General features: G+C 52.8%; 1 protein-coding gene across 2 annotated transcripts in view; it reads right to left on the bottom strand.

Moving 5' to 3' along the window:
• FAM120A (family with sequence similarity 120 member A) overlaps positions 1-13289 on the bottom strand; it is a 95785-nt gene that overhangs the window by 42121 nt on the left and 40375 nt on the right. For both annotated transcript variants that reach the window (XM_086684779.1, XM_086684778.1), the window contains exons 6-7: positions 5436-5533; positions 4930-5210 (exon numbers count right to left, since the gene is read on the bottom strand). In XM_086684779.1, coding sequence (XP_086540905.1) covers positions 4930-5210; positions 5436-5533 — 379 coding nt within the window. The remainder of the gene's footprint in view (positions 1-4929; positions 5211-5435; positions 5534-13289) is intronic.

Below are 13289 nucleotides of genomic sequence, written 5' to 3'. Positions count from 1 at the left end.
GCCTGGACACGCACCTGTTCCCACCCTAGCCCCGCAGAGCCCTGAGGAGGCCTGAGACTCCCACCACAGAGCACGGGGGACTGGGCGCCGGGATGGGGGACCACGAGTCACACCCCCAACACCCCTGCAAGGACATTCTCCTAATGCCCTGATGTAAGCTAATGTCACACGTTCAGGCTGTCACACACGAAGTTGGGAACACAGAAAGTGATGCTCCAATTCCTACGCAACAGTCAGATGGGACGTCCATGTGTGCCTCTCATGCAACTGCCAGGACTCCTCAGGACTCTCTGCCTTCGAGGGAGGGTTCAAACCCCTAACACAGGCGGACGAGCTCAACACAAAACACCCATACATGTCAGAGCACGGCCAGGACACGTGAAGACACCCGTCTCCGGGATTACACCTGACCAACACATAAAAGTGGCTCAGAATTGTTTTTATGAGGATACACAAGGTATGCTGCCCTAGTCTAGCACATAAAGAGGGTAAGAATCTGGACAGAAAAGGCTGCAGCTGTGCTGGGCCTGTCGGGGGCTGGGGGCGATCAGGCAGGGTAAGATGTAGCTCTGTGAACCACATGTTTCTTTGGGAAAGGAACCTGAGAGGACAAAGAATAGGAGACAAGCAGCCTAACATCACTACCACCTGGCAGAGGAAGCACGTTTCCTGGGCCACTAGGTCAAGGGCACAGAATGAAATTCTTGAGGTGTTTCACATTAAAATGGAATTGGCGTTCTGAAAAAATAGTGATGCTACCTATCACTTACTGTGGTTACTCATCAGCTGATTCAATTCACAAACAAGCTAGACGCTTTCCATCCACGCCTGGCCCAGTGAGTTCCAGGCCACACAACCACGAGGCCACCAAAACCTGGCGCGACCAGCCACAGGAGGCTGGGGCCTGGGTCCCCACAGCACCGTGTCCCCACAGTGGTGTGCAGGCCCTCGGCACCGACAGGGACCTTCCACAGCCCAGATATGATCCCACAGGACTCACAGGGGCCGGCAAATCTTATCTGACAGATGCCACCTTGACCCATACCAACACCCACGTGCACAGGAACACGAAACAGCAATCCATACAAACAACGCCACAGAGCACAGAGATGTTATATTCATGTTCTCTCCTAACAGGACTTTCAAACATCCATTTCAAGATGTCAGTAATCACAGCCAAACATTGAAGCGATGCACAGTGCACACACGCACACTCCCATCTCCACACACGATCATGAACACACTATTACGGAAGCATACCACGTGTAAGAAAGAAGGCAAGCTGCTGACCCTAAGATCAGACCCCATGAGTAGAAAGGCACGTTAGGACACGCAGTGAAAAACAAGGTACCTGTGTGTTCACCTGTCTGTGAAAACACCTGTGTCTCTAGAGGTGGCTCCTGAGAGACTTCCTGTACTGTATTTTCTAACATCTCAGTTTTCTGACTTTGTACAGAGATTTCCGTATTTCTTAGAAAAACATATAGAACAAAGAACTAAAAACTTTAAATTAGCAAACTCAGAACAGATTCAGTATCTAAAAGCCAATGAATATGTGAAAATAATATAAGACAAACACCTCCACAAGGATTCCATCATACTTTTTAATTCTACCAAAAGAAGACTACAAAGATTTGACAAAGGCCAGGAAGAAAGACAAGTGCCTTAGTTTTCGTTTCACAAAGACTTAACCGAGAATAGAGCAAGAAGTACGTGCTAATGACACTCCAATAAAACAGGAGAAAAAACACGGAGTTAGAAAGCAGAATATTTCTTTTCGTCACTTGAAAATAATCTTCGGGGGGGTGCCTGGGTGGCTCAGTCGGTTAAGCGTCTCACTTAGGCTCAGGTCATGAACTCGCGTTTGTGGGTTGGAGCCCCGCGTCGGGCTCTGTGCTGACCCCTCGGAGCCTAGAGCCTGCTTCGGATTCTGTGTCTCCCTCTCTCTCTGCCCCTCCCCTGCTCATGCTCTGTCTCTCAAAAATAAATAAATGTTAAAAAAAATTTTTTTTTAAATAAAAATTAAAAAAAAAAAAGAAAGAAAATAATCCTCAGATGCCTCTGTCCTCCGACAGAAACAGGGCCACAGTGAGAGAGCCAGCACAGCCTGGGCGGCAGCCATGCCTACTAAGGATGCCCAATTCCCCTTGGCCTGGGGCTCTGCAGGCACCTGTGACAACAACGGCCCCTCTGCCTCCAGGGCCAATATTGCCACCGAGGTATGCAAGCAGGGGGATAAGGGGCGGGCCTGCCGAGCATGTGTGGTTCACGTGCCACCGTGTGAACCTGAGCGGTGGCCGTGAGCGCACCCACCTGCAGTGCTCATGGCGCACCTCATGTCCTCCTCGTGGCAGGGAGCTGTGCCCCTCGGACATGCCAGGAGAGCCTCTCCGTCTGCCGAAGCCTCGCATCCCCTGAACTTTATCTTTCAAAATAAATGTTTGCTAACTTTATAGGTTACGCAAAAAGGTACCTCGTTATGTTTTAACATTCCTTTTTTTTCTTCTTTGGTGAGGGTGAACATCTTTTATGCTTCCTGATCATCTGTGTTTCTTCTGTGAACTGCATGTTATATTCTTTGCTACTTGAAATACTTGTCTTTTTCATTTGTAGCATGCTTTGGGGGAGGGGACAGGTCGATTCGCTTTTGTTCAGTAGTGGTCCCTGTCACCTATCAGCACCATCCATTAGAAACATGCCAACAGCTGCCATGTTCCCGTCGCATAGCAAGTGCTCAGAGTCCCTTGGCTTAATGTACTTCCTTCCCTGAAGACCATCCCAACAACAGATCCAAGTCCAGAGGTCCCAATTCAAGTCCAAACCAAAGCAAGTCATGAGCTCCCACTCCTACCAAGATTTTGAGCCAGAACAGAGACACCCTATTGTGCTCGTGGCCAGTGCACACAACACACAACACGCTCAGGCTGGAGAGCTCATGCTGGAGACCAGGAATGCGGGCCAGGGACGTTTGTGAGGGCTGACCCAGGTCCTGCTCTGCCTGGCGTCTGGCCCCAAAGCCTCGGGCACAACTGCCATCCCCCTCCTCTCCCTCCCTCCTCCTCTCTGTTTTAACATGTCTGCTGATCACGATAAACGGGGAGGCGAAGCAGATTCAAGAAAACTAAAGTGTGACAGGCCGACAAGGCCTCCCAATGTCTGCATTTGAGGCTGAGGACGCTTGCCCCACACACGAAGCCCCCTTCTAGCAGCTCCCCCAAAGAGCACCGTGAAAGCACAGGGCAGGGCCAGACAAGTGACACAGTCAGGGTAGAGCTGAGGGCCCTCCAGCAAGTATCCCCCTCACCTCCCAGCCCCATGAGGCGGCTGGCCACACTTGTGGGGGACCCCGCAGGTGGCCCAGGCACACACCCTCCTGCTTTGGGCCTTGCTCCCAGCCATCTAGAAAGCATGTCTCTCACTAGACCAAATCTGTACCAGTTATTAACGGAGAACTCAGTGCCTTAGAATTTCAGTGCGGAAGGGCTTCTGAGACTCGACCAGCTGTTCTCATTTGCACACACACGATCCCAGGCCCCGGCCCAGTCACACTCAGTCTCCACTATACGCCCTTTCCAGAAAGTTAACTGGGAAAAATGAATGCAAAGTCCAACTTAATACTTCACGTCGGGATTTCAGAACCGCATGGACTTACGCACCACTGCTCCACGGAGCACACGGCCCCTGCATGGCAGCAAAGCCCTCGGTAACTCCTGCCTGAGGTCAGGGGACACTTGCATCCACTCTACAGATGGAGGAAAGAACAAGAGAGGGGACGTCTAGCCTCAGCCTTCATGCCTAGTGCGAATTTGCAGAAGACGAGAAACCATCTCCATGGATGGAGGGCCAAGGGGCCCTGGATGTCCAGCCATGAGCCAGAGTGCAGTGAAGAAGAGGAGATGAAGAAATAAGAAAGGCCTTCCTTTCCTTTCCTTTCCTTTCCTTTCCTTTCCTTTCCTTTCCTTTCCTTTCCTTTCCCCTTTTCTTCCTTGTTTGTGAGTCAGGTTTCTTAAAACTCAAGAGTTTTTAGGAAGAGAAGGAAGATAGTGCACTGAAAACTTTCTTGATCAGACTCTAACAAGTTACGTATTTAAAAATTCATTTACTCGGGGACACACATTTAAAACACTCCTCTCTACTGGGGAGCCTGGGTGGCTCAGTCAGTTTAACATCTAACTCCCGATTTCAGCTCGGGTCATGATCCCAGAGTTGTGGGATTGAGCCCCACATGTGACTCTGTGGTGACAGTGCAGACCCTGCTAGAGATGCTCTATCTCCCTCTCTCTCTGCCCCTTCCCCCACTTGCTCTCATTCTCACTCTCTCTCTCTCAAAAATAAACTTAAGAAAAAAAAAAAACTCCCCTCCAGCAATGACTCCAACATTGACTGCAGCTGTCTCTGGTTCCAGACAGGTGAACAGCATGATTTAAGGAATCGTCTACGAGCTGCTGAGCTGAGATCTGAATTGCTAGATTCAATTCAGGAGGGAAGGAAATTCAAGGTCCCCTCAATCCAGGAGCGAAGACTAGAAGCCACCAGCGTCTAACTTAAAATGCTTCTCGGGGGTGAGACTGGGGTCCTCCAGGCCAGGGGACAGGAAGAGTAAGCAGCACTTTACCAGATAACTTCACCACGTCTAAGGGGTCACACGAACCAATTTTCCTAAACCTCCACTGCAGCAGAGGAGTGGCCCGAGGCCGCGGCCGACAAGCACAGACTTCCAGCCTGTGAAGCCTCAAGGAAGCGTCTGACTGCCCCTCGCCCATGTCCAAGAAGCCCAACCCGTGCACAGTGACATCGCCTTCCTGCAACAAACAACACCCCCACGCCTCCGTGCTCAGCTCTCGACCGCCCCAGAGCCCAGGTTGCCCGATGCGCCTGACACGGCCAACCGACCCCGGGGAAGCCACAGCTGCTCCACAACCCACTCACTTTGCAGCCGCTCCACTGCCTTCATCGTTGTCGGAAGACGATGACATAGAAGACCCTGGAAAGTAGGCTGAATCCACGTGGTTGGGGCTGCCGCCTGGAGCTGGGTGGATCGGGGACGACCGTTCATACAGCGGGGTATGCTTTCCTTCGTGAGGAATGTTGCTGTAGGTGCTGTGCTCGGTCAGACTCTTCCCACTCGTTTCCAACGTGAGGGCCGGCTCAGCGAGGCTGTACGGGTGTGGACCCTGGCCCGCGGCACCCGGGCTGGGCACCTGCGGGGCCTGAAAGAGAGGGCAGAGGTGACGCGCGCACTCCGGTCAGCACTGCCTGGTCTTGGCTAAGCTTTAATTCAACGAACACTGGCACTTGCTCCACAGAGCAGCTTGACAGCTTCAGAAATGATCTTAGTTTTCGCGAAAATCGGATGTCTGTGCAGCTTCCAAGGGCAGCAGCCCCCAAGGCAGGCAGGTTGGGAGCAGGAAGTGGGGGGTGGGGGGAGGACTCACCACAGGCTTTGCTTGCAGAGAGGTCTGCGGAATGTTGAGCATCTGGGGGGGGACATACGGTGGCACTATCCCAGGCATTCCGAACGGATTTGGTCTGGCTGTTCCGTCGACAAGGAAAGAAAACGACGCAGCTGTTAGCAGAGCACGAGCTCAGGACACCAGAGTGGCAAGCACATGTCCCCATCTGCCCTGTCCCTCCTCAGGGGATAACACAACACTGATCCCACTTCCCAAACACCTTTGGAAATTCATGTTTAACATTAAAACACAGTTAATTTTACGGTGATCAACATTACAGACTGAAGCTAGGATTTTAACTTGCAGGCATCCGGACCACCCTCCCTCCGCCCCTTGCCGGCTTCTCAAAGCCCTAAGACTACAGGCTCCGAAGGGACACAGTGGGGACAGACCCTTCCGCTCATGACTGTGAGGCAATGGAATATTCCTATTGAGACTAAAATTCAGTTTTCAGCTATTGACAAGCTTCTTGATACAAACGGTGAAATGTGGCAGGTGCTGCCTCTATACTTAGTTTGCGGCCATTAGGCAAAACCACAACCAGGCCGCACGCTTCACATACATCATGGACCGAACTTGGGATCTGTGCTCTCAGAACGTGACTTTATACACCTGTCCTACGGATGCCGCACTCACTCTGCCACCCCTCGTGCTGACCGTGCCAGCACAGCCCCGAGAACAAGCGTGCGGAGACATGGCTGTGGACACACGCAGGACCAGGCCCCACATCAGACGGGAGGCAGGATGATCAGCTGGGCCCGCGGGCCTGCACACCTGCATGCCCACGACCTCGGTCTCCCGGAGTCTGAGAGGGCACCATCGGCCAGCATGACACGTGGTGACCAATGTGTGTTGACGGGGCCCGTGGCCTCAGCATCAGAACACTTCCAAATACCATAAACTACTTAGCAATGTAATAAAAATGAGAAGGACACCCTTCAAGGCTCTGCTCCCCCGCACAAGCCAGGGATGGGGTGCCTATGAAGTCAGGCCTCAGGCACCTGAGCCCTGAGTGTCCCCACAGCCCAAACAGTGGGGACAGACAGCAGACACGGGGCCCTGAGGCTACACCGTCTCCTCCTTAAGCTTTGTTTGGAAACCCAACAAAACCAAGCCTAGAGACCCCTGGACGCCAACATCCTTTACCAGGTAGAGCGTTCCTCCAACTTCAGAATCTGGGCAACACCAGGAAAACCAGCAGCCCACAAACCATACCTCTCCCTGCCCCCCCGCCCCGCCAACTCTCCGAGACACATTTAAATAAATATAAGAACGAACGAGCATCCCTAAACCCAAACCCTCCCTCCCATTCTCTGAACTCCCTCCAGTGCCTAACCGGAGCTCCCAGAGCCACCCGGCCCAGGCAGCACCGGACGGTGACTAACTTCTCCCCCCCCATGGTACCCACACACCCAGAGGCCACGGTCACGGTCCAATGAGAGGGCCCATCTCCGAGTGCCTAGCCCACGGCCTGCTGGGAGGGAAGCTCGAGATGTCACTTCCACAACTGCAGGGCAACTAGCTGAGAGTGATGGTGCTGGCACATGTGCATATCACTCACACACTCACCACACACGCACACTTGCCACACACACCACACACCACATGTGGTCACCACACACACACATTCACCACACACACACTTGTACCACACACATGTACTCACCACACATGCACTCACCATGCACACTCACACGCCACACATACGCACTCACATACACAGCACACTCACCACACACACACACACACACAACATGCATGGTCACCACTCACAAACTCCCCACACATGCACTGACACCACACACACATTCACCACACTCATCACACATAGCACACTCATCACACACATGCACTTGCATTCACCACACACACACTCACCACACAGCACACTCACACACATGCACTCACCACACGCACACAACCACACTCACACTCCCCACATGCACTCACTCACCAAACACACATTCACCACATGTGCTCACACCCACCACACAGCACTCACCAAAACATGCACCTGCACTCACACTTACCACACATATAGCACACTCACCACACACACTCAACACACCACAGTACACTCAATATGCATGCACACCAACACCACACACACACTCACCACACACGCACACACACATTCACCACAGAGCACACTCCCCACACACGCATGCTCACCACATATACATGTGCACGTGCACACATTTTTGCCACACACACACTTATGCACAGGCACACACATTCGCCACACATACACTCACGCTCCCCACATACACACACACGTTCAATGCAAACACATGCACATTCACTCACCTCACATACACTCACATGCACACGCTCACATTCACCACACACAAATGCCCTTACCCTATATACATGTGCATGCACTCACACACGTCCACCACACGTGCATATACATACGCACATTCACTGTACACGTATACGCACTCACCCTACATACATGCACGTGTTCATCACAAATACATGCACCCTCACCCATACACACATCCCACATGCATGCACACGCACACATTCGCTGCACAGACATGTACACGCACTCACCCCAAATACACACACATGCACATGCATGTTCACCTCACATACACACATATTCACCCCACATACACATATGCACATGCAAACATACGAGGAGACACTTCTGATCAAACAGTTCCAACCCAGGAGATTAGAGCCTCAAAGTCTGAGACTCACGATGCTGTAACTGGTTAAGTCCCTTCTCAGGCGATTCTGAATTGTGGCCAAATTCAGTTGCAAAGAACACTATGAACTCCATTCAAGCTCTAACACTACACCCCAAATCACTGTGAGAAGTGCAATTTACTGCCTCCTGTGGCTGACCTGCTCCACGAAACTTCTGAGAAAGCACACGGAACATCGGCCATGCCAATACACAGCAGCATTCAAGGGAAGGGGACCCTTTTGTTTCCCTAAAATTTTGACCATCATGCGCTACAAACTTCCTGAAAAGCACAGACTTTCCCTAAAAACAAACCATAACTTAAGAACAAAGATTTCCAAAGAAAGAACATTTTCTAAAATCATACTGAAGTCACTGACTTCCAATAAACCTTTGAGAACCTGCAAAGTGAGCTACTAATCTCTCAGAACCCAGTCTAGTAAGTGAATTAACCTGTCTACACTTCTCTGAAGGCTGGAGAACTGCCCGATAAGCCAGGCCTGCCTCTGCGCGCGGCATGCCTCCCTGTGCACCAGTTCTGGTTCTCAGTGTCCTCGCACCACTAAGCGGAGCACTGTGCTGCGTGACAAGGACGCCTCTCAGGACTGACCCCGGCTACACATGGGGGTCCTTGTTCTCCTGTCACAGATGCTCTATCAAGAGAAGCTGTTGTTAGCAGACTACACAGACTGAGAGAGGCACGTGAAAAAGGCATTTAGTCGCCGTATGAAAAATGTTCTCATGATGAAAACAATGTTTAGAGACTTCTTTGCGAACGATGAGGAAAACACACACAGCGGCCGGACAGCGTGCCATGGGAGCCACCCGGGATGACATGCTGCCAGCAACCCCCCCCCCCCCCACCCAGCGGCCTCTAAAGACCACACACATCTTGGAAGGAATGGTGTCGACCGGGAGGCTCTGCCGGGAACCAGCTAGCCTAGCCAGCCAGCACGGACTTGACCACCAGGCACGTTACCACAGAGAAGCCACGCTAGCCAAAACCAACAAGAGTGACAAAGTAACGAATTTTTAAATTCTCTAATGCCGATGAGCGCGATGCACGATTTTCAGGTGTGGCATAAAAAACACAGATTTGAAAATTCAGATTCAAAGAGTAAGTCAATATGTTCCCTATCACCAATACTAGGTTTCAAGACCTACAAAAAAGGTCAAATTTCCCAACGCCATTACCTGTATTCAAAGGGATGTATTTACTCAATAGTGATATTCTACAGAAGTTAAGACATAAAGCCACATGAAGGAGAATTTTGTGTAACTTATTTCCATCCTCTTCCAGATGAGTAACCTCTGGAAGGCAGGCCCCACGGGCCAAAGACTGGCATGAAGGCAGAGGCGGGAGGGGCTGAACGCTGTCAGTTTCCAGAAGCACCAGCTCCCAGAGCTCAGGGCGGCTGGGGCAGCTGACACCAGGCAAGACCTTCCCAAGAGGAGCCAGAGGCTGTCACCCGGAGAGAAGCAGGCTCCACACAGCTCTGCTAATAAAAGCAAGCGGGCACCCGAAAGACCCAGGGACCCCGGGGAAGCCACTCGGGCCAGCAGGAGCCCCAAACTCCAGGAACGCGAGCAGTTCCCCAGGATAAGGGCTGCCTTCCTGACCACGGCACTGTGGGCACAGAGCTCCCAGGGCCAGGAGCCAGCAGGGTGCTCACCCAGCACCTCCACCACTGCCGAGTCTGGGCAGCACACGTGGACCTCACGGGGTGCAGCATTGCCAAAGCTCACACGGTGCCCGAGTCTTCAAGAGCAGGGGTCTCACGAGTGATGGACGTGTCCTGAGTCATATCCAAATCTGTCTAGCCCCTGGCCCTCTCCCTCTGAGCGGGAATGGCAGTGCCCCGCAGCAAAGAACGCCGTGCATGTGGGCCGATGGAGACGGGGGCAGGAAGGCACACCATCCACGTGGCTGTGTGAGCCCGACAGAACAAGCCAGTCTCTGTCCCCTGCGGACTGGACAGGCCGTGCCCTCCTGTCACCGCGCTCTGAGAAGCCACCAGGAGACCCCACGGCGAGCGGGTCCACCTCCCAAAGACACCTTGCCGAGTGGCTGCTAAAGGCAGATGCGGTTTCTGTTCCTAAAAAATGACTGGTTTTCAGGTTTTTAAAAAAAATGACCTTTCAAAAAGACATGAGACCAGATGGCCTGTATCACTTCATAGCACATGGACTAAAATAAACTCACAAAAATCTGAATGAAAGGTCCTGGGAAAAGACTGTGAGTCTGAGGACGATGCTCAAGACTCGAAAGGGAGGAAGAGTAAGCAGACCTTCTGTTCCACACGAGACACCACGGTTCTCTGCGGCAGAATACGCTGTCAGACCCCTGGGGGCTTGACGTTAATACATGCACATCGGCTTTTAAAAGATAAACACAGAAAGAGATGAACATGGACACACCGCCAAAAATAGCAAGGGCAGAATGACACGTACAATACGGCATTTAATTACAGATTAACACCACCATTTGTTACTCCATATGTATGAGGCAGGAAAATATAAAAACCTGCTTGAGGTAGATAGATGTGACTTCCAGAAAAGCCTAATAATGTATTTCTTTAAAGAAAGATGTGAAACAAACTTTATCATCTGTTAAAGCCGTTCAGTGGGCACACAGCTGCTCATGACGCTGCCCTCTGTATTACTGTCACATTTAAAGTCTTTCCGTAACAAAAAAGCTTAAGGAAAAACCACAGGAATGGTGGCTTTAGTAAGAACTATATGACTATCACGTAAATTTTTTTTAAATGCCAAATTTCAAAAACTTACTAGTAAAGTAGAGCAACAGTACAGTGTGGAACATCTGGGGATGCTAAAAAGTGATCGTTACGATAGCACACCGCTGGAAGTGCTCCAGGGGACATGCACAGGCAGCAGCCAGGACGGCGCAGCACCTGCCCCGCGGGACCAAGGCAGACCTCCATATGGTGACTGGGGCGATGGGCCTGAGCCACGCACCGCCAACTGGCAGCAGGCAGGTCGTGTATAGCGTGTAGGGCCGTCCCGCATGGCCCCGAGGCCCAGGGGTGAGCGCAGTGGCAGGCCAGCCAAGGTGGCATCGAACAGGGCAGAACGGGGCAGCGTGGGCTCCTCACTCGCACTCGCTCCACTGGCGCAGGTGAAGATGCCATCACTCTCTACTCCTAGCAGGTCGCGTGACCGTTGCATCTGTGTGGTCATGCCTGGGAGACCCTGCTTTCCTAGAGATGGACCTGTCTTATCAGCTGAAGTCCTGTGGCGACCACAACCTTTTACTCACAGTGTCTCCGTTTCTGGGGTGACATCTGCTGACCCTGCCCCGACGTGTTGGGAGGTATGTTGTGTGGAGGTAGAGCTGTATTTACAAAGAGACTGTTAACACAGAAAGCCCAGCGCCACTTGATGGGACAGTCTGATGACGTCACCGACCAGCCCTCATCTCCCTCACATTTGCACACGCACCTTGTCGAGCCCCGGCCCCCAGACGCCAACAGCAAGTCCCCCTCCTCCCAGGTGAGACAGCAGGCAGGTATGCTCTCCCGCAGACCCATCACTGGCCATCAACAGCCTGCGGCCGGTCTGGTGGAAGGAGGCCAGCAAGGACGTGGGCACCCAGAGGTCTCGGCTTCCTGGTGGCAGCTCCCATCCCGGCACAGCCCCGGGAGACCGCCTCTGACAGGCCGGCACAGTCCCGCTCCGGCAGGCTCCCCTGGCCTGTAGGCTCTGGGGCCGGTGACTTGCGAAGCCCTCTGAGATCCCCGACTTCCCTGCCCAGCCCCCACGCATGCACCAGGTGCCACGAGACCCCCACTTCTGACAGTGCAAGCCCGCTCGATCCGCTCCCATTCCGAGCCCTACCCTTCACTAGGCCTGGGGGGTGGGCCGCTCCCGCCGCCTACCCCACCCTCTTCCACGCCCCTCAGGGTGGTAGCAGCCGGTTTCTCCTCCGATTCCCTGCACCTTGCTGAGGGCCACACACACCTGGGGGAGCCCCGGGAGCCTCCTCCTCACCTCCGACCACACAAGTTCCTGCCACACTGCTCCCATCTCCTACGAGCCGACCTTACTCCTGGCTCCACCTGTGCTCCCTGACCCGGGCCACTCCATCCACGGGGCCCCCCAGGGAAGCCTGCCTTCTTCCACATCTCCACTTAGCACTCGGGGTACACACGATAAAGCAAAGGGAACCACTGACAGAAAATTAGGAGAGCTGGTGGGCAGGGAACCTGATGGGGAGATGGGGAGGGGCTGTCGGGAACATTCCCCTGAAGTTGGGTTTGACTGCACACACACACCTGTACACACACACACACACACACACGGGTGTGTGACAGTTACAAAGCAACTTGTAACAACCCGTTCCCTCTTTCACGGCCCCTATGGTAAGTCTAAAGCCTGGGCCATGCTGGGACCCAACTGCACCCCTGCCCCTGCCGTCTCCTCCCCTCGCCGCCACCTGGGCTCCTTGCACACCACCTCAGGGCCAGCGCACACGCATCTCCTCCATCTCCTCTGAGGGAAGAGACTTCCTCCCCATTATCACCATGCTCAACTCCTACTCTACTTTCAAACCTCAGCTCAAACACTAGTTCCACAAGCAGAACAGGGCCTGACTTCATCAGCATCAGTTCAGTCTGAACCACCTGCTCACATGCCATGGGAGCCGCATCTCACTCGTGCAAGGAAGGGCCCGGACCACATGCCCGCGCGGCCACGCTGCCCAGCACCCGGCAAGTGCTGGCATGGGCCAGACGCATCAAGGAGATTTTTCTCAATTAAAAGACATTATTTTTTTAGCAGCTTTAAGTGTAAGGAAAACTCAGGGAAGAAACACACCATACACCCTGCTAGTCAGTGTGACACAGCAGTCATCACGGATGACCCCATTTTGACACATCGTGCTTATTGACTAGAGCCCACATTTTACGTTAGGGTTCCCTCTACGTGTTCATTCTACGGGCTGGACAAACGTACACGGACATGCATCCACCCTTACAATGTCACACATGATAGTCTCACTGCCCTAAAATCCTATCATCCCCCTGTTCATCCCTCCATGGACTTTTTACTGTCTCCACAGTTCTGCCTTTTCCAGAATGTCACACAGGTGGAATCCTTTTCAGATCAGCTTCTTTCACTTCGTGAAT

Source organism: Puma concolor, chromosome D4 (genome assembly GCF_028749965.1).
Source record: "Puma concolor isolate L17-30 chromosome D4, mPumCon1.1.hap2, whole genome shotgun sequence".
NCBI lineage: Eukaryota > Metazoa > Chordata > Mammalia > Carnivora > Felidae > Puma > Puma concolor.
Note: the sequence above shows the minus strand (reverse complement) of the source record. Positions and strands in the feature narration are given on the sequence as shown.